We start from the raw sequence: 23,635 nt of genomic DNA, 5'->3' as shown, positions 1-23,635 counted from the left end.
CAGATTTTTTAAAAATTTAACTCAAAAAAAAGCATTACTTAGAGATCATGCCATTATGATAAAAGAATTAATCACCAGTTAGATATAATAACTTAATATTTATTATCAGTGAAAACTGAAAGAAGTAAAATAAAAAAGATAAATCCTCTCTCAGGAAATGACAGATCAAGCAGAGAAAACAAGACAGGATGTGAAAGATTTAAACATGATTAATGAATTTGACCTAATTGATATTTATAGAACACTGCATAGCACATTTCAAAGGAGTGAAATCACAGTGTATACTCTGACTGCTCTGAAATTACATTATAACTCAATAACAGAAATATAACTTAAAAACTCTCCAAATATTTAGAAATTGAGCAATAAACTTCTAAACTCATAGATCAAAAATCACAATGGAAATTTAAAATCACATTGGAAATCACATTGTATGTTGAGCAAAACAATAATGAAAATATGAAACAGCAATTCTCTCTGTTACTCTAATTATTATGTTATTCTAATTAAAATAACATAAAGAATATTACATACCAGGAATAAATCTGCTGAAAGATGTAGAAGCCCTCTCTATTGAATGAAAACTACCAAAACATTAGTGACATAAATTTATAAAGCCCTAAATAAATGGAAGAACATACCACGTTCATGGATTGACTGACTCAATATTGTTAGGATGTCAATTATCTACAAGTTGATCTCTAGTTTCAGTGCAATCCTAATCAAAATTTCAGCAGATGTGTGAGTGTGGGTTTCTAAGAGTAAGTAGAAATTGAGACACTGATTCTAAAATTACACGAAAATACAAAGGGCCAAGAACAGAGGGGAGGGAGGAAGTTGGAGTACATGCACTAGCAGATATCAAGACTTCTTAATGTGATTTAAGGCAGTGTGGTGTTGGCACAAAGAGAGACCAATAGACCAATGGAACAGAAAAGAGTCCAGAAACATACTCAAACTGACATTGACATACTTTGGAAAAAAATTCCATGTAGCAATATTTCATTCAAAACTTTACTATATTTTCTGATCAATCATATCAATTACAACAGCAAGTAAATATTTCAGTTAAATTCTCCCACGGACTATATAAAACAATTAGCAGACCTTCTATAAAATCTTTATCTCTTACCTCTCCAAAAGCTCCTCGACCAATCACCTTTAATATTTCAAAGTCTTCTCTATGTAATCGCATCTGTTTCACTTTAGAAGTAAATGGTTTAGCTGAAACAAAAGAACAACATCAATTACTTTCTTAATGAAATGTGATAGAAATTAGATATAAATAAAGGTTTTTCTTACTTAAACAATAAAAATTCAAATTATGACTAAGAATTAAGCCAAAATATTTAATAATCTCATCAAACTATATTGAGAAGAAATAGATTTAATTCCCAAAAGAAAGTAAGATATTTCCTTTATTTCTAATATATGAACTACATTTTTGGTGAAGAAACATTTTTAAACACCAAATAACATACGAACTAATGCAAAATTATAAATGGAACCAGTTTATTCTCATGTTAAACACTCTGCATACTTTAACTTGAAGTGCTAGATATATATTTTAACACAAAGGTCCAAGAAGTAAAAGCAAATTTCATAGTACCAGAAAGAGCTTCTGCAATTCCCCCAAGTAAATTAATACTTCTTTCACACTGATTCATTTATTTATCCTTTTAACAAGCCTTTAGCAAGAGTCTACACTGTACACAGCATGGTGGCAATCATTGGAGTTTGAAACATGATTACAAGATGGTGCCTTCCTTCAAGAAGTTCTCAGTCTTTAGGAAGACAAACAGTATGAACACACACACACTGTAACAACGTGACCAAGTTTCTAATAGAGGTCAATACAAAGTGCTTCAGGATGGGTGAAAAGGCAACACTAAGTCTCTTAAGTGAACACTAATGCTTTACAGAGGAAGTAACATAGGAACTGGACCTTGAGAACTAAGTAGAATTTTGCTACTTTGCCTGGGTTTGCAGTGTAGACATTGAATGCCATGCGAGGAATTCAGACATTATCCTATTAATTACAAGAGATTAATTGATATTTTTAAAAAATTATAAAATCAATTATATGTTCTGCTGCCTCTAAGAGAAATTTAGACCTGTCTCCTTTCCTCCTTTCATATCCCTCTTTATTCTCACGCAAAAAGGAGTTAATATGACTAAAAGGTCATTATATATGGGTACGGCTCTCTTCTCCTTCCTTCCATGGAGCCAGAGTGTGACAAGATCAAAGATACGTATTTAAGCATTAGGAGAGTAAAAGAGACACAGCAGACCTTACAACCTGCCTTGGTCTGAAGGTGATTTAGCCCTAACTAGTTTAGAAAAGAGGGATATTCCACGTCGCACAGCCCAGTCTACTATAGATTTCTGCACTGCTGTTTTAGATTGTTAAGGAAAGGAAATAATATTCTTTTTGGAATTCACACAACAGAGAAGAAAATCAAAGAAAGGGATCAAATCTGAATGCAAGTATGAAGGATGTCATACTGGGAAAGAGAAAAGACGTACAACCATGGCAGCCACGGAAGTGAACACTTCGATAAAATGACCAAAGCATCTTGGTTTTGCACAAATTGCACCAGACAAATTGTGCGACTGAGGCCACTGTGCCTCAGTCAGGGTGCCAACAGAAAATAAATTATCCTAATTTGAGGAAAGTTTATTTACATATAGACTATTTACAAAGGTATGGGGGGATATAAGGGAACCACATGGAACAGTGCAGCAATCTGAGACTAGCGTCCCTCCCTTTCCCAGCTTCTATACCAGCATATCAGAAATACTTGGTTAAGAAGCGTAGGTATAGCATATAAGAATTAAAAATAAAGATGCGGAGTCAGCCAGTGTGAGAACAGTACTGGTCTAGGTGCCAGCTAGAGCTGGAAAACATCACACAATAGCCTACAACATGACATTTAGTAGTTAAGTATATCTTCTACTTCACTTTACATTCCCCTCTCTCTCAAGGCTTCCAAATACATAACCTGACACCCAAATAAAGTTTATGTACTATATCTTTGTCTCATTACTGTCTCACTACTGATACAAAAACAGCATTCATCACAGACAATTCAGTAACTTGTAATCCGGTTCAGGTCTTAAAGAATAACTCTATGAATACTTTCTTCTAGTTAACATCCTACATATCCAGATACTTCAATCCTCTGAAATACTGTTGCAAAACAGTAAAAGAAACTATTTTTTAAAACTAGAGTAATTGAAATACAATTCAGGTAAGCAAATGGTCGTTAAAACTATCTTTTTGCAAAGGTACAAAGGATGACGGTATGTCAAAAAATAAATAATATCTTTCCATGCAGTAGCTTACACTCTTGAAAGCACCAAGCAAATGAGTACTGTAAAATCATGCATAATTAGGATTAAAGATTTTGTCAGTTATTCAAGTTTCATGGAAGCTTGTGTTATTAACATAAATTAAAAGAATAACCTTGTCTATTCTTTACTCCCCAGAACCTGCTAGTAAAAATCCCATTTCTTTGACATTGCAAAACTATTCTATTTTTAGGCATTCAAAAATGAGTTAAGTCACAAATTTCTTCAGAAGGCTCATAGTTTACTAATCGTTTATTCAATTCACTGAAGAAGTATCTTTGAATACCCACTGTAAGCCAAGCATTTTACAAGATGCTAGAGGTACAAAGACGAATGAAATAGTCCCTGTTCGCAAGTACACAAATTATGCAAGAAGTGTTATCCTCCTGTTTAAAACTTTCAGTGTCGTTGAATACAAATGGCTAATAAACAGAAAACAATGTTCACATTACAAGAAACCAGAGAAATGCAAATAAACTTACTAGAAATACCCTATTATTTACCAACCAAATGAGCTCAAAATATAAAAGCTGAAACCAGCAAGTGTTTCCAGGAGTGTAAATAACAGGTATTCTGATACATAGCTGGTAAGACCGTTAATTGACTACCACCTCTGTGGAGAAGATTTAGTTTCTCTTTTTCATTCTCATAACACGGCACATTAAGAAGATTTTAAAAGTTGAACCATCTTTGTATACCTTGAGATAAGCTTTATTTGGTTATGATGTATTTTCTTAATACACAGACGAAACTGCTTTGCTTTGATTTTATTTAGAAATTTTACATCTGTATTCATGTATAACGTTGGTCTACGATTATCTTTTTTCTATACTATCTTCATCGGGTTTAGTACCAAGGATAAACCAACATCACTAAATGTGTTGAGCAGCTTTCCCTCCCTTTCTATGCTCTAAAACAAAATCACTCCTGGTTGTTAAAGGATCTCAATGTGAAAAACAAAGCCACAAAACTTTTAGAAGACAATAGAGAAGACTATGACTATAAGGGCTGGTAAAACTTGCTAGTGAAAACATCTAACACATGTCTTTTCAGTTGGACTTTTGATCACTAATTTCTTTCATATTATTGTCATTTTCATGTTTTCTATTTCTACCTGTGACAACTGTGTTGATTATATTTTTCTATGAGTTTATACATTGCATTAAAAATTTCAAATTTATTGGAATAAGGTGACCTATAATATTCTTTTGTTTTTAAAACTCTACTATATGGGTAGGTTTGATCCCTTTTTAGTTGCTAATATTGTATATTGGGGTCTATTTTCACTGTTTCTCCTTACCAGTATTGCTAGAAGTTTGCATATTTTACAACAATTTTTCCAAATACACGATATCCCAATTTGTTGATCCTTTCTAAAATTCTGTGGAGTTTTTTCCTTCTGTTTAAGTAGGTTCTTACCTGAATTTACATAAAATTTCAGAAAAAGAAAATAGAGGCTAATATTAACCTTCCCCTCTTCTCCCCCAGAAAAACTAAGTTAGGCATATTGATATTAGATAAAAGAGATATTAGGAGGAAAAGCATTAGTAGAGTACAGATAAAATGGAGCCATACATAATGATTTAAAAAAAACAGTTGAAATAACCAGGACAAAATGATTCTAAACATGTAAATACTCAATAACATAACCTCAAAATATGTAAAGCCAAATTGACAGACATAAAAGAAGAAACAAACTCACCTTCATAGAGGGAGATTTTACTATAACTCTCTCAGTAATTGATAGTTCAAGCAGATAAAAAAAAAAAATCAATATCTCTCAGTAGCATACATATAACACTCCACCGAAGACTGGAGAATATAATTTTCAAACACACATTGAACCTCCAAATTTTGATAACACGCCAACACACAAAACTACCTCCAACAAAATTCAAAGTACTAGAAACATAAAAAACAAACTATATGAGGGGCCAGCCAGGTGGCATAGTGGTTAAGTTCGTGCATTCTGCTTCAGCTGCCCGGGGTTCGCGGGGTCAGATCCCAGGCATGGACCTGCACACTGCTCATCAGGTCATGCTATGGCCATGTCCCATATACAAAATAAAGGAAGAAGGGCACAGAGCCAGTCTTCCTCACACACACACACAAAATAACAACCTATATGAGTACAATGCAATCACTGGCATACGTTGCTTTACTGTGCTTCACAGATACTGCGTTTTTTACAAATTGAAGGTTTGTGGCAACCCTGTGTCGAGCAAGTCAGCACCATTTTTCCAACAGCATTTGCTCACTTCGTGTCTCTATGTCACATTTTGGTAATTCTTGCAACAGTCCTAACTTTTTCATTATTATTATATTTGTTATGATGATCTGTGATCAGTGATCTCTGATGTTACTATTGTAATTGTTTTGGGGTGCCACGAAGCACACCCATGTAAGACAGCGAACTTAATTGATAAATATTGTGTGTTCTGACTGCTCCATTGACTGGCCATTCCCGTCTCTCTCCCGCTCCTGAGGCCTTCCTGAGACACAACAATATTGCAATTAAGCCAATTAGTCACCCAACAATGGCCTCTAAGTGTTCAAGTGAAAGAAAGAGTCGAGTGTCTCTCACTTTAAGTCAAAAACTAGAAATGATTAAGCTTAGTGAGGAAGGCACGTCAAAAGCTGCGATAGGCCAAAAGTGAGGCCTCTTGTACCAGTGAGCAAAGTTGTGAATGCAAAGGAAAGGTTCTTGAAGGAAATTAAAAGTGCTATTCTAGTGAACACACAAACGATAAGAAAGCAAAACAGCCTTATTGCTGATACAGAGAAAGTTTTAGTGGTCTGGCTAGAAGATCACACCAACCACAACATTCCCTTAAGCCAAAGCCCAATCCAGAGCAAGGCCCTAACTCTCTTCAATTCTATGAAGGCTGAGAGAGGTGAGGAAGCTGCAGAAAAAAGTTTGAAGCTAGCAGAGGTTGGCTCATGAGGTTTCAGGAGAGAAGCCGTCTCCATAACATAAAAGTGCAAGGTGAGGCAGCAAGTGCTGATGTAGAAGCTGCAGCAAGTTCTCCAGAAGATCCAGCTAAGATAATTAATGAAGGTGGTTACACTAAACAACAGATTTTCAATGTAGGTGAAACAGCCTTATAGTGGAAGAAAATGCCATCTAGGACTTTCATAGCTAGAAAGGAGAAGTCAATGCGTGGCTTCAAAGCTTCAAAGGACAGGCTAACTCTCTTTTTAGGGGCTAACGCAGCTGGTGACTTTCAATTGAAGCCAACGCTCATTCATTCCAAAAATCCTAGGGCCCTTAAAATTATGTTAAATCTACTCTGCCTGTGCTCTATGAATGAATCCACAAAGCCTGGATGACAAGACATCTGTTGACAACATGGTTTAGTGAGTATTTTAAGCCCACTGTTGAGACCTACTGCTTAGAAAAAAAGATTCCTTTCAAAATATTACTGATCATTGACAATGCACCTGGTCACCCAAGAGCTCTGATGGAGACGTACAACGAGATTAATCTTTTCACGCCTACCAACACAACATCCATTCTGCAGCCCATGGATCAAGGAGTAATTTCGACTTTCAAGTATTATTATTTAAGAAATACATTTTGTAAGCTTATAGCTGCCATAAAGAGTGATTACGCCAATAGATCTGGGCAAACTCAATTGAAAACTTTCTGGAAAGGATTCACCATGCTAGATGCCATTCATGATTCATGGGAAGAGGTCAAAATACCAACATTAACAGAAGTTTGAGAGAAGCTGATTATGACCCTCATAGATGACTTTGAGGGGTTCAAGACTTCAGTGGAGGAAGTAACTGCAGATGTGGCAGAAACAGCAATAGAACTAGAAGTGGAGCCTGAAGATGTGACTGAACTGCTGCAATCTCATGATCAAACTTTAACAGATGAGGAGTTGCTTCCTATGGATGAGCAAAGAAAGTGGTTTCTTGAGATGGAATCTACTGGTGAAGATGCTGTGAAGACTGTTGAAATGACAACAAAGGATTTAGAATATTACATAAACTTAGTTGATAAAGCAGCGACAGGATTAGAAAGGACTGACTCCAATTTTGAAAGAAGTTCTACTGTGGGTAAAAATGCTATCAAATAGCATCACATGCTCCAGAGAAACCGTTCATGAAGAGAGGAGTCAATCAATGTAGCAAACTCCACTGTTGTCATTTTAAGAAATTGCCACGGCCACCCCAATCTTCAGCAACCACCACCCGGATCAGTCAGCTGCCACCAACATCGAGAGAAGACCTTCTACCTGCAAAAAGATTATGACTTAAGGCTCAAGTGATGACTAGCATTTTTTAGCAATAAAATATTTTTTAATCAAGGTATGTACAATGGTTTTTTTAGACATAATGCTATTGCACACTTAATAGACTACAGTATAGTGTAAACATAACTTTTATACATACTGGAAAGCCAAAAAGTTCTTGTGACTCGCTTTCTTGAGATATTTGCTTTATTGCAGTGGTCTGGAACCAAACCCGCAATATCTCCAAGGTATGCCTCTAATGCAATTATAAATCAATAACAGAAAGATCTTCAGGAAAGCCCACAAGCTTTGAAATCCAAAATCAATTTCAAAGAAGAAATTAATAAGATAATTAGAAAATACTCAGAATTACATAATAATAAAAATACTACATATCAAAACTTCTACAATACAGCCTAAACCATTATTTACCAAATAAAAGAAAAAGCGCCTCCATATTTACATTGCAAAAGAAGGAAAGCTGAAAATTAAGGCGTTAAACACAACATAAAACGTTAGACTAAGAGAATAAACTCAAAGTTGAAGGAAGAAAACAAATATATAAGAAAGAAAAAACAAAACTAACTTGAAAATAAGCATATAATAAAAAGGCTCAACAAGGCTCAAGGCTAATAAAGTAAAACAAGAGAAAGGAAGTTATAAAAAAATCAATATTGGGAATGAGAAATTGGGCAAAACTACAGATGCTGCTGAGATTAAACAGATAAGAAGACAATATCACAAACAACTTCTGCCAATAAGCTTAACATGCAGAAGTGAACAAATTCCTAGAAAGAGTAACCGATTTTTTAAAAATTGAAAATATGTGGTCAGGCCCGGTGGTATAGTGGTTAAGTTCATGCACCCCACTTTGGCTGCCTGGGTTTCACGGGTTCAGATCCCGGGCATGGACCTACGTGCCGCTCATCAAGCCATGCTGTGGCGGCATCTCACATACGAAAAATGGAGGAAGATAGGCACAGATGATAGCTCAGGGCTAATCTTTCTCAGTAAAAAGAGGAAGACTGGCAACGGATGTTAGCTTAGGGCCAACCTTCCTCACCAAAAAAAATTGAAAATATGAATTGTCCAATAAACTCAACTTTATGGTCAGTAAAGTTCAATCAGTAGTTTAAAATTTTCCATGAAGAAAACACCAATCCTGAACAGCTGTACAAGCAAATTTAACCAAACACATAAGAAAGGGGCAATTCCCACATTAAACCAAATTTTCCAAAAAATAAACAATGAGGGAAAGCTGCTATCTAATTCATTTCATCCTAACCTCATACCAAAAATACAATCTTGCTCATGAATACAGATGCAAGAAGTCTCATCAAAATATTATCCAACTAATCAAGCAACGTATAAATGAAATAACATGACCATGTTGGGTTTATCTCAAGAATGCAAGGTTATTTTAATATTAGAAAATTGACCAACATAATTCACTACATAAACAACTTGAAGAAAAATTAGTATCTCAATAAATATATTTACATACATTGTTCAAGAGAATTAAACAACCATTCATGCTATTTTTAAGACCACACTTTGAACAAATGAGGAAGGAAATTTCCATGCTCTGATGAATGACAGCTGTAACAGCAGGCACAAAACAGCAAACATAACATTTAAAGGTAAAATGGTAAAAACATTCTCTTTAAAGTCAGAAAACAAACATAAGGATGACCACTATTAAAATAATTATTATTATCACTTCTATTTAATATTGAAATAATGATCCAAGCCAGTGCAGTAAGAAAAGAAACAAAAGACATAAGGATTGAAAAGGAAGAAAGAAAACTGTTACTATCTGCGAATGATGTGATCATCTGTGTAGTAAACCTCACAAAAAAAGCATTATGCATCATAGTTATCAATGATTGACTCAAGTATTCATGAGACATAAATATATTCAGAATATACAGAAATATATTCAAAAGTCAATTTCACTCCAAAGATCAAAAATATTTTAGAAAATCATCTAGAAAGATATTTATAATGGCACTTTTAAAAGGACCTATCAAATCTACCAAAAGATGTGTCTCCCCTGACAGATATTTACTGCAAGATGTTAAAGACCCAAACAAAAAGACAAGTATTTGGATAAGAAGACTCAATATCATAATAAGGTCAATTCTCTCCCAAACACATCTGCAATTTAATGCAAGTACAATCAAAATCCCAACCAGGGTTTTCACGCACTTTACAAGCTAATTCTAAAATATACAGAGATGAACAACGGACCAAGAATACAGCAAGCATACAGCATGATTTCATTTACATAAAGTTCAAAAACAGGCAAAAATAAACAACATATTCTATAGGAATACTTAGAAAGGTGATAAAACTATAAAGAAAAGCAAGCAAATTTCATGGTGGTGATTTACTCTGGAGAGAAGAGAGACACACAGGGGTTTTTCAGATCCCATTAATAAATTCCATTTCTTAAGCTGGATTAAAGGGTACAGGGATGTTCATTTTATCATCCTTTGAACTGTACAGACAAGTTTTATACATGCTTTTTACATATATAAATTCACAAAGAAAAATTTTAATTACAAATTTTAAAACGTATAATATAAATGAATCAATATTCATTTCAATGAAAATGGCTAGCTCAAAAATTGACTTATTTGGCCACAACTTAATATTCTTTCAAATCTGAGAAACTATGGATGTTCTTAACTAAACATGACAATATAACTTTATTTTAATTTCAGTCATCAAGTTAGATGAAAACAATTGGTCGTGAAAAAATGAACTGTGAACAACTTTAGGAATGAGATAAACCATTACTAGTCATCATTATTCACCAAAAAAAAGTTCTTTGAAGACATTCCTGAGAAGAATAAATGATTGGTTGATTATAGGCCCTTCAACCTACTACATGATACAAGCAACTTGATCTCTCAAGTAAAACAATAATCTTACTGATAATTTCTTAGTTCAAAACCAGTTTCTATTCACATATTTTTAAGAAGCACTGCTCAAGAGACTCTCACTATTCTACTTGTTCTCATGATCCTACTTATGCTACAACAGTAGGTACTGTGGGCATCTCACTCTTCCTTGTACACAACTGAACAGTTTTTAAGACAGTAAATACTTCACCTCCAAATCAAATAGTACTATATAAATGTTGCTTTGTGCTCACAAATATAATTTCTATTTTTTCCACTTAGTGAAGTTACGTAAAACACTGTAATCCTAGGCTGATTTTGTGCGTTCTGTCCCATCTGGTCCATCAGTAAGCTAAATGATATCTCTAGATCTAGTTTTCCATCCATCTCTTTCTCTCTCTTTCACTTGCTTCTGTTTCTCCAGCCATGAAATAAAAATCAGGTGAGTTCCTGACAAATATTTTTATTAATGATTATAAGAATTTAAGACATTTTGAGGGCAAGGTCCAGAGAAAATCAATAATGAGGCATATTGTATTTTCAATAAGATATAAAATAATAGCACAGGTAATTCAAATGTGGGCCAACAGTTTTAAAGGATAAATTAATTTACTTAAAAAAATTTCAATTTCCCAACTCAAAGCCATCTTACTAAGATATCTAATTTATCTAGAATAATTTTTGCTGGTAATGCAGAAAATGAATAAAATAATGCCACATAAAATTCTCCTCTATTTTTTTATACCATAGTCTTGGATTTTCTATTTCTGCAGAAAAAAAAAACTTTTCAAGACTTCCACACTGAAATCATATTAATAACAAACCAAAATTATTCTGAGATACCATTTCTCACCTATCATATAACTACAAAATTCAACAGCTTTATAATATGCTTCCTTGGCAATGCTACCTGGGAATAAACTCTCCCACACTGCTAGTTGGAATTCAAAATGGCAACATTTCTTCAGACAGGAATTTAGCAATATCTAACATAACAACATATGCATTTACTCTTTGACTCAGCTATCTCACTACTAGGAATCTACCCTGAAGATATACTTCCAACAATAGAAAAGTACATGTACGTTATTATTTGTAATTGCACAATATCAAAAACAATCTAAATAGCAAAACATAAAGAAACGTATTTGAATAAATTATGACAAAAACACAAAATGAGATACTATGTAGCTATTGCTTTAAAAAAAAAAGAAAAAAAGAATGAGGAACATCTCAATAAACTGATATGGAATGATTTCCAGGACACATTGTTAAGTGCAAAATAATATATAGAGTATACTACACTTTAAAAATGCATATATACGTACGTCCTTACTTCCACAAAAAGAAATTAGAAGGTTAAAAGTGATTACCCACAGAGGGTGAGTAGGAACGAGGTAGAAAGGATAGGGAGATAACAAGTGACAGTAACACTTATCTGAGTATATTTTTTTCCTATAATTTTGACTTTCAAATGAATACCATAACCACGAAGAGAATTTTTTAAAAAAAGAACTAATCCGAGTAACTTTTGAACAATGTACTTTGAATATATACCCTCAGTCTAATGACAAACAGAATACAAAGAAACTTGATCTCTACCTAGACTTGTTGTTTGAAATAGCAGGTAACAATTCTGAAACTATTTTGTAGGTATTGTAATTAATTAAACAAATGAGTAATACATATCTGTTGTCGGGAGCCTTGTTCCCAACATGAGAAGATACAAATACGAGGGGGAGGGGCGTCAAGAAAGAATCCTCTAGTGTTAAGTTAGAATACATAGTATCAATATAAAGTCATGACTGCACACACCCCATAACACACGGAAGGCATTGAAGCACGACACAGAAGTATCTCAACAGCAAGGAACACATACAACATGCAGATACTGGTTTCCATTTACCAAGAGGAAACTAGGTTACTGTGAGGAATGGCTAATGTGATCAGCACATCATCACAATAATGGACAAAGATGACACAAAGGCACATGTGCCTCCTGATATGATACACTGAGAATGAACAGAATATCACTTATGACTTCATGCCTGCCAAAGATGAAAAACCTGAATCTAATCACATGGAAATAATCAGACAAACTTAAATTGAGGAACAATCTGCAAAACATCTGGCCTGTGGTATGACAAGCTTCAAGACACAACAGGACACTGAAAGATAAAGAAAGTCTGAAGAACCGCTCCAGATTAAGAAGAAACTAAAGAAACATGACAACTAAATACAATGCGTAATAATGGATTGGACCTTGCATCCAAAAATATAAAATAAACATTGCTGTAAAGGATATTATTGGGACAAATGGTGAAATTTCAATATTAAATGTATACTATATAATATTATTGTATCAGAGTTAAATTTCTAAATTTATAATTTTACTGTGGAGACATCTCAGAGAATGTCTTTACTCTTGAGAAAACAGATGCTTAAGTATCTACAGGTAAAGGGTGAAGATATCTACAATTTATTCTCAGATGATTCAGCAAAAATAAAAATATGTATGCATGTGTGTGTAGAGAAAGAGAAAGAGAGAGCAGCACAAATGTGGCAAAATGTCAAAGATAGGTAAATCTGGAAGGATATATGGGAGTTCATTAACTATTCTTGTAACTTCTATATAACACCGTAATTTTCAAAATAAAGTGTTTTAAAACAAGATTTCAACACTAAAATGTGAAAAAGTAAAAATTTCTCCACAGCTAACAGACCAACCAAAATGAAAGAAAATATGTGAGGAATCAAAATGTGTTAGAACCAATAATACCTAAATTCAAACTTACTGTTTAGCTAAAGTAAATACAGTGAACTCATAATACTTACAGAAAATATATGTGATAAAACTTCCTTGATGAAACCTTCCTCTAAGTTTATCAATTATACTAAGATGTAAAATAAAATGACTAAGGGAAGATCACTCACTTTCCCAGAAATAATCGGTCTGATCATAGGTAAGTTGAAGTCTACACTAAGAATGCTCCAGTTCATACCACCTAATGTTTAAAATCTTCAAGCCAAGGCATTAATGTAAGAACTGACCTCACATACTGAAATGAGACAGAGGAAAAAAGAACAAAAAAGAAGGGCTTTCAAAACATAACTAGAAAAGATTAAAACACAAGTTTGACACCACATTAATAGAATGAAGAAAAAAATGATCTCGAAGCAGAAAAAGCATTTGACAAAATTCAACACCATTTTTTTAACACTCTTTCATGATAAAAAAAAAAATATTCATTAAACTAGGAATAGAAGAAAACTTCTTAACATGATAAAAGCCCCACATACAAACCCCACAACTAACATCATACTCAATGGGGAAAGACTGAAAACTTTTACCCGAAGATTAGGAACAAGACAAGGATGCCCCCTTTAGCCATTTCTATTCAGCATAGTACTAGAAGTTCTAGCCAGAGCAATTAAGTAAGAAAAAGAAACAAAAGGCATCAAAATTGGAAATGAAGAAGTAAAATTATCTCTGTTTGCAGATGACGTGATCTTATACATCCCCTAAAGAATACACCAAAACAACGACAACAAAAAATTGTTAGACCTCATAAATGAATTAGGCAAGGTTGCAGGATATAAAATCAACACACAAAAATCAGTTGTATTTCTTGCTTTCCCATATGATTCCAATTGCATGAAATATGCAAACCTATAGAGACAGAAAGTAAACTAGCTGTTGCCTAGGTCTGAGGGGAAGGGGTAATGTGGAATATGATATGGGGTTTCTTTAGGGGATAATGGGTATAGGGTTTCTTTAGGGGATAATAAAAATGTTCTAAAATTGAGTTGTAGTGATGGTGGCACAACTCTCGTGAATATACAAAAACACTAAATTGTATACTTTAAATAGGTGAATTATATGGTATACAAATTATATCTCAATAAATCTGCTTTAAAAAAAATTTGTATTTCTATACACTTGCATCAAACTATCCAGAAAGGAAATTTTTAAAAATCCATTTGCACTAGCATAAAAAGAATAAAAAAGTAACAAATTTAACCAAGGAGGTAAAAGATTTGTACAATGAAAACTACAATTGCTAAAAGAAATTAAAGACGCCCTAAATAAATGGAAAGATATCCCATATTCATGGATTGAATAATAATAATTGAAAATAATAATAAATTAATAATAAAATAAAAAACAGAAAATAATAAGTATTGACAAGGATGTAAATAAATTGTGACCCTCATACCTTGCTAGCGGGAATGTAAAATGGTACAGTTGGTTTAGAAAAAAGTTTGGTTGTACCTCAAAAAGCTAAATATAGATTTATTTTACGACTCGGCAATGTCATTCCTAGATATACACCCAGAGGAACTGAAAGAAGCGATTCAAACAGACCCTACCACACCAACGTTCATTACAGCATTATTCCCAAGAGCCAAAAGGTGGAAACAACCCAAATGTCCATGAACAGATGAATAATAAACAAAATGTGGTATACACATACAATGATACATTACTCAGCCTTAAAAAGAAAGTCTGATACATGCTCCAACATGGATGAATCTTTAAGACATTACGCTAAATGAAATAAGCCAGACATAAAGAGGCAAAAATGGTATGATTCAAGTTCTATGAAATATCTAGAAAAGGCAAATTCACAGAGACAGAAAGTAAACTAGAGGTTACCTGGGCCTAGGAGGAGGGGGGAAATGGGGAGTTATTGCTTAACGGTTACAGAATTTCTCTTTGCTGTGATGAAATAGTTTTGGAAATAGTGGTGATGGCCACACAATATTCTGAATGTAATTAATGTCACTGAATTACACACTTAAAATAGTTAAAATGGTAAATTTTGTATTACATATTTTACCACAATTTTTAAAAATTAGTAAGATATATCAAAACCATTGAATTGTACACTTCAAATGAGTAAACTGTTTGGTATGTGAATTATATCTCAATAAAGTTTTTTAGTGTGTGTATGAGTAAGATCAGCCCTGAGCTAACATCTGCCAATCCTCCTCTTTTTGCTGAGGAAGACTGGCCCTGGGCTAACATCCGTGCCCATCTTCCTTCACTTTATATGGGACACCACCACAGCATGGCTTGACAAGCGGTGCGTCAGTGCGTGCCAGGGATCCGAACCGGTGAACCCCGGGCCGCCGCAGCGGAGCGCGCACACTTAACCGCTTGCACCACCGGGCCGCTGCCAATAACGTTTTTTTTTTTAAAGGAAGAAAACTAAAAAAAAGCACAAGTTTGATAAGGTGGGTTGATACATAAAAGCCCCATTAGAACTGAAAATGGGAGCCTAACTATAATCCAAAATAATGACAACAGTAATCTCTAATACTTAAAAGGAGCTTTCATTTCTACTATATCACAGGACCACAAAACAAAGTTATCATTAACCCACAATTTAGTTCCTCCTAAGACTAAATGAGAAGTCCAGAAAAATGTGGCTGCAGAGCTGACACTTCAGGCAAATTACACCCACTGATTATTCTAATTCGTGATAAAAATGAATAAGGAACAATAACTATTAAATATCTATAGAGGGGGATATAGTTGTCTTGTCATATTATGATACTCAAATAGTATAAAGAAAATGAATCAAAACAAAGCTAAGGCAAATTATTACTGAGCATTCCATTCACATTATCTAGGACAGTTTAAAAGATGCCCTAATACATTATTAGAGCTGAGAGTTCAGAAATCCTATAAAATAGAACCAGACAATTCACAACTCTGAAAAAATTGATTATACATTCAACTTACTGCCTAAAGTCCATTACCAATATTTAACAAAAATGCTTTATACAAAGACGCATAAGAAAAAAATCATAAATTCTATCCACCAAAAGGTCATTTCAGGCACTCAGTGTGATTAAAATAATTTGGGGTATGTAAGACAAATTGCAAAAAACTTTATATTCATTAGAGTAACTGAAAAAGATTTAAAAATCACTACACTACTGCCCTTAACGAAAACCAAGGTCATATAAGGGACCAATGGGGTCTGTGGTACCGCTAGACAATAGACATATCTATCCTGACTGGATGCTATATTCAGGGACATTTCACAGAGTACCACACCATCTAATGATAACAATACCTCGACTTTCTTTAGTGCTGAACAGCTCAGTGCTTTCACTCGTGGCACATACTTTCTGAGGTATCTGCCACACCACCTCCCTCCTTCTCTGAAAATCTCCTCCTGATTCTCAGAGGAAGGTCAAGTGTATACTGTGGGGCTCCAACTGACTGGCCAAAACAAACCGCCAGTGTGGAAAACTGACCAAAGCTCTGGAACAAATAATTTAAAACTAAACTCAGAAACAGTCTCTGCAGACTTACAAGAATTAACAAATAAACTCACTGGGTATGGGGCAAACATTCCACCATGAGGCAAAAAACCCAAGCACAAGCATGAAGAGAAGCAGAGATGAATGACAGAAGAGGTATGACAGCTCTCTTCTTCCAGGTTCTAGCCAATTCCTGACATGTGGTTGCATTCCTGACTTGAATTCCTTGAACACCCCTGAATCATACGGTAAATGCCTGGTTTTTCCACTCCCAGCTAGCCAGAGTTAGCATCCAAACTAATACATAATTTATTTATTATAAAATTCCATTATGTACATATCATTAACCCTCATTTATTCTGAGGCCTAGAGATATTACATGACTTAACTAGTAAGTCACAGTACCACATGCCACAGCTGGCTCACGGAAGGACACACCAACAGAGAAGTAATCGTTTCATGTAAATTCTGACAACTTGTCCCAATTTCAAGAATACAATGTTTTTTAAAAAATGAATCCTTTAATTGTTGTCTGAGTGACTACATTTTTTAAAGTGCTTGTGGGCAATAAACTGATTTAGTTTAGTTTAGAACTAAGTACTAAAACGATTTAGTACTGAGGACAAATTTTTTGTGTAATAATAACGATCTTAGCAGGAACCATTTTATGAGAACTGTCAAAGTCAAATGTCACGTTGAGAACTTGTCACACATTATCTCTCACTCTACTAACCATTCACAGTATTATTATTCCCATTTTACAGAAAACAGGTTCAGAAAGGTAAAATAAATTGCAGAAGATTACACTGCTAACAAGTGGCACAAAGAAGATTCAAACTCTCACCTGTTATGCTCCAAAGCCTTTCCAATATAACATCCTGCCTCTTTCTTCCCAAAAGTTCTGAAATAAACATAGATGCTGAAATTAAGAGAATCAAATATGAAATAATTCTAAGTTAAAAAAGAAGATCTCTTTGAAATTAGAAAGAACAAAGCATATTTCTATCTCAAGTCCTAGAACAGTGCCTGGTTCACTGTACTGGTGAATGAATGGATAAATGAATGAATGATTCTAAAAGAAAAAGAATTCAAGGTTCCAATATGAAATGCCAGGTATACCTTGCAAGGTATACCTTTTTCTCTGCTAAATGGAGCCCAAGATCTAAACATGGAGTCTCCTTCAATCCATCCCTCCACCCCGCTCCTCCCCACAACTACTGTCCAGGCCTGGTAGGAACATAGACTGCTGGTTGCAAGCCACTGGTGATAGCTACCACGGCATGAGAAAGGAACCTAGTTAGCAATTTCAACAGAAAAAGAGAGTGAACAGGGGGAGGCACAAGTGAGAAGATGGGGAATAAAGACAGAGCCTGAGGCACGAAGAGGCCTGGAAGAAAAGAGAACTGGAGCAAGAGAGTCTGACCTTCCCTTCACCCACCACTCTGCTTCCTCCCTTTCCTCTCCAATTTCTCCAATGGGTGCCCATTCTTCTATTTTCCTCCCCCTTATCCTTTCTACTGCATTTCCTTCCACTATGGATGCTGATGCTGATCTGCAGAGGAGTGACATGAGAATCAGGGAGCAGTGCTAAGGCAGGGAGAGAGAAGAATCCATGCAGAACAGAGAGGGGAGGAGAAATATGAGGAGCAATGACAAAGGAGTAGTTACTGCACCCTCATTAAAACTTTTATCAGTTATATCACGTTCTGGGTCTGTTTTCAAATAAAATATATTGTGTACTTTTAATAGATAGTAAAAGATTATGAAATATACTGCGACTAATCACTTGTGAGAGAGAGAGAAGCGGAAATCCCTAAGAGCCAGAAATAAAGAGAGAAGTCCAATCAAAATTTTAAACACAGGGCCGGCCCCGTGGCTTAGCGGTTCAGTGCGCTCGCTCTGCTGCTGGCGGCCCGGTTCGATTCCGGGCGCGCACCGACGCATCGCTTCGCCGGCCACGCTGAGGCCACGTCCCACATACAGCAACTAGAAGGATGTGCTACTATGACATACAACTATCTACTGGGGCTTTGGGGGAAAAAATTAAAAAATTAAAAAAAAAAAACTTTAAACACAGGAATAGATGCTGTAAAAAGCATAAGGGAATATTAATCCTGGACTCAGGCCCCAATAGATCCACAAGGAAACATGAGGTATTACCAGTGACTTAAGAGAGGCAGACAACTGGAATTGAAACCCCTGATTAAAGCCAGGACCCAGGACCCTTTCTCCACATGAGAAAACCATAAAAATTCTGATTCTTGGTCCAGGTAAGCAACCCAGGGTGAGAGTTGGGCATAGTGTAAGGGGAGAGCATCTAAGAGTTTGGAGTCTGACTCTACACTGCTCATATAGTAAAGGAATCTTTAGCCAAGAAATTAATATTAAATCTAGCCCCTACCCCACAGAGCAAAAGCACTCAAGAGGGAACAGAACTCAACCCAGAAAAATCCATCCCAGTCAAAAGTGAGTTCACAATGTAAAAATTTAAACCAGATGACGAAATAGTCCACCATAACGGAAAGCTGGCAATCAAAACAAACAGGAAGATTAGTATCCCCAAGAGCTCAAGGAAAGAGTATAATCTGAAAAACACCATAAAATAAGTGGGCAACAATGATTAAAGAGGTAGAATGTAAATGATAATGAAAACAAACAGATGTGAAAATCAACCAAATAAAACTTCAAGAAATGAAAAATAGAGGCATTGAAATTTAATATTATGTTAAATCATAACACGTGCATATGTGATAAAATAATGAATTTAAGTCACCAGTTTACTTCTTCCATACTGTTTTTAAGTACTCAAGCCTTATTTTTTTAAAAAATACTCTGAACCAATAACTCAAAAATAGGGGGAGAGAATGAGGGTGATCATGGACCCCTTCAAGAATATGGTGTAAAACTATGAACTCCTCCCAAGAAAAAGCATATATACCTCAAATTTTATTTATCATACAAAAGGATTACTAGATACTTCATAAACTTACACTGAGAAACCACGTTCTAAAGGGTACTAAGCATACAAACATGCATTCCAATACTAACTATTAAGTATAAATTTAAACCAAATTATATGTCATCACAGAAAATATCAGCTGGTAAAAAAAATTAGCCTTTTAAGCCATAGGATATCCTGAGAATGTCATTTTCCACATTCCCAGCATCAATGAATTGTACTTCCCATGACACACCAGAAGAATGATAAGGAACTTAGGATATGGTGTTCAAATGACAGGGTGAACTTTTAACACACTGTACAGATTTTAAAACATCTCCGCTAAATATTAATCTCACACTCTCCCATTACTCCAGTAACTTGTGACCTTAACCACAAAGAGAGAATGAGAGTAGCAAAGCAGCTACTTTATGCTACAGATTTTCAGCAATTTTCATTAAATTGCTTTCTTATACAGAAAGGCTAAAGGAAGAATTTAGTTTATACAGTAGGATGGCCACAAGTCTAGGCTTTGGCATCAACAGCCTTGAGGAGTCAGTCTGACTGCCCCTTACAAGCCATGAGACGGTGAAAAGGGGGAGTCTCCTCATGTGTATAGGCACCTACACATGAGGACCTACACCTCACAACCCTCACAGGGTCACGAGGATTTAATAAAACAACCTATGCAAAGTCATAAGTAAAGCACCTGGGACATAATAAAGATTCAAAGTTATCAGCTAATACTATTTTTAGAATCTTTAGAGCCATTTATTACCTATTTGATCTTGAATGTATTACCTCTCTGGACGCCAGTTTTTCTTTCTCTCTGAAACTAGAAATACTAGTTGTGAGAATAAAACATTTTTACTGAATTACCTTCTTCCAAGGATCTCAAAACATGTATTTTAAAAATAAGATGATTCGGGGCTGGCCCGGTAGCATAGTGGTTAAGTTTGCACACTCTGTTTTGGCAGCCTGGGGTTCGCAGGTTCGGATCCCGGGCGCAGACCTATGCACTGCTCATCAAGCCATGCTGTGGCGGTGTCCCATATACAAAATAGAGGAAGATGGGCACAGATGTTAGCTCAGGGCCGGTCTTCCTCAGCAAAAAAAAAAAATAGTATGATTCAAAGAAGGTCCTTTAAGCTCTAAGACTTAACAGCATTCGGAGGACAAGAAAATACCTAAGTAATATCCCAACAATAACATCATCTCTTAAAAGGAAAAAATTTCTCATGAATTCAGGGAAATAGGTCTGTTTCTTCACTACTTTAAACCCTGCTACTTGGTGAGTTGTTTTTAAATAAATGAAGATTGTGGTAGTGTGGCAGACAGTCCAGTTACTTTCCTAACAACTGTTGTTCTCTTCTTCCTCATTAACAGACTCCAGACTTGTGGGTGGTGGCAACATGCTTGGCCCAGAGGTTGAATTATAGTTGGTATATGCTAGCATGGCAGCCCCCTTCCCCTTTCCATTGTTTGGTCGGCATATGGGTGAAACCTGCCTTTCACCAATGATGGAAAGGGCCTCAGGGCTTCTGGGAAGTTTTCTCCCTAAAGAGTAAGAAGAACAAGGAGAAAGCCCTTTCCCAAACACTCCCTTTCTTTCTACTTGAGATGTTACAACAGTGATGCACTTTTTCAGGAGTTGCCTTGCAACCATGAGGGGACAGACAAGAGAACTTCAGACACCTACTACCCAAACACTCTGACATCGCTGAGCCAGAGAACTAACTCTGGAACCGCCTGCCGCGAGACTTCCTGTTTCCTTGTGTTTTAAGCCACTGTTAGTTGGAGTCTCTGTTACAGCTCAGTACATCCTAAATGTTACAAATATTAAGCACAAATTCAAAATACAATTCTATCTTGTGACAGATAATACTCTGTGGAAATTTTGTCAAGTTCATCACTAGTCAATAATGTTATTTCTGCATTTATAAACTGAAACTATACAAGTTTATGGCACTTTTCTAGCTTCTCCTCAATTAGGTCATCACAATAGGATTCATCATCTTCAGATTCATTCCATTTACCAAGCTCAGCATTGTATATTCCTCCTTGTTTTCTCCTCTATGGAGAATTAAAAAAAAAAAAAATAGGCATATTCCTTATTCTATCCTTACTCTTAAGGGAACTTAGAAAGACCAGACTAAAATATGGGATACAATTTTTGAAAACTAGCACAAAATCATAATGTTTTAAACCAGCACAAAATAATAATAATAACCACTTACTAAAAGCTTACTATGTGACAAGTTCTATTTAAGTGCTGTGCATATACCATCTTGTCTCACATCTTATGAGGATAGGCGCCATCATTAGCTTCATTTTAGAGACGAGAAAACAAAAGCAAGAGAATTTAAATTATTTCACTTAGTCCATTTTTTTTTTTTTTTTTTACTATTTTTGACTAATTTTTGACAATTGTGCTGGCCCCTAAATAGTCAAATAAATGAAGGAAGTGGGATTCAAACCCAGACCATCTAGCATACTGTCTTTAGTGGGAAATCTGAAGGGGCAAGAAAATGTTGGAGTTGTTCGGGAAGGCATAATAAAAGAAGCAAAACTTAAAATGTCTATAGAAGGACACTGTAAATTTAGGAAAGAAAAGTTAGTCAACTTAATTTATCAGATAAAGTTTTCTCCCACTAAGAAAATACTTAATTTATCCATTTTTATAATAAAAAATAATATTTTGTTTATATAGCTCCTTCAGCCAAGAATTCACATTTAGTGTTGACGGACATTACTAATTCATGCATGATATCGCTACTCAAATACAATTCAGTTCCAATCAAGGATTCATATAGATATAACAGAATACATAATTCTATAAAATGAAGTTAATTTGGGAATCCAGTGGTCTCTTAAAACTTAGAACAGATAATCTATTAAAAGGCCTGTGGAAAAAATGAATATTATAATGATATTTTAATGTTTTGGGAATGTCTCCTGGCCCTTAATCATTTTAGAAATATGCAACCTGGTTTATATCATCCATCATGTATGCAATTCACATAGAAGCCATCAGCTAAGAGGTGACAGATATCTGTTAATGAATATCTATACCTAGCTGACAGGCAGCTCCAAGCAAAAGATACAGGACAAGGAATTCTGGACCCTTCATACAAACAGCATTTATTGAGCATCTACTACGTACCAGGCACTATGGCTAGTACTGAGTACTTAAGTATTTTAATACTGTTAAATTGTAGTTAAAATGTATCTAATCTCACTGAAAAAATCTCAATGAAAAGTTATATTTTTTAAGGTCTGCATTAAAAGAAATCCCAATATGATATCTGATTGAGGTTAACAGTTGTTTCTAAAGTTTAGCTGCAAAACAAAATGCAGAATAACCAAGTAAGAATTTTAAAACACGGGTAATAAGAGACGTGTGGGTCTATTTCTACCAGATATCAAAACACTATATAAAGTTACAGTAAATAAAAGAGTGTGGTATTGGAAAAGAGACAGATTAACAAAGAGGTTGGCAAATTTTTCTGTAGAGAAAACAGCAAATATTTTAGGCTTTGTCAATTTTGCTCTTGTATCATGAAAGCAAAGAAAAGCAATACATAAGCTAGTGAGTGGGGCTATGTTCCAATAAGCCTTTACAAAAACAGATGGTGAGCCAGATTTGTCCAATGTGTCATAGTTTGCTGCACTCTTGACCAAGAAAACAATGAAACAGAAATAAGCTCGGAAATAGGTCCACCAATATATGAAAATTTAGTGTAAAATCAAAGTGGAATTTCAAATCAGTGGCAGAAAGATGGACTAGTTGAAAAAATAAATCAATCTACAATTCATACAACTCAAAAAATAATAACAACTGAAAAACTAAATGTTTGTAAAACTGTAGTATTACTTGGAGAAAATAATAGAGCGCATTCGTATAATCTTTAAGTGGAAAAGAC

At 35.0% G+C, this 23,635-nt stretch overlaps 1 protein-coding gene across 7 annotated transcripts in view; it reads right to left on the bottom strand.

Moving 5' to 3' along the window:
• Positions 1 to 23,635, bottom strand: part of CDC42BPA (CDC42 binding protein kinase alpha) — a 310,403-nt gene that overhangs the window by 254,628 nt on the left and 32,140 nt on the right. For all 7 annotated transcript variants that reach the window (XM_058533588.1, XM_058533583.1, XM_058533582.1 and 4 more), the window contains exon 2: positions 1,133 to 1,224. In XM_058533588.1, the coding sequence (XP_058389571.1) occupies positions 1,133 to 1,224 (92 nt within the window). The remainder of the gene's footprint in view (positions 1 to 1,132; positions 1,225 to 23,635) is intronic.

This window comes from Diceros bicornis, chromosome 38, assembly GCF_020826845.1.
Source record: "Diceros bicornis minor isolate mBicDic1 chromosome 38, mDicBic1.mat.cur, whole genome shotgun sequence".
NCBI lineage: Eukaryota > Metazoa > Chordata > Mammalia > Perissodactyla > Rhinocerotidae > Diceros > Diceros bicornis.
This window is presented reverse-complemented; position numbering and strand designations above follow the sequence as displayed.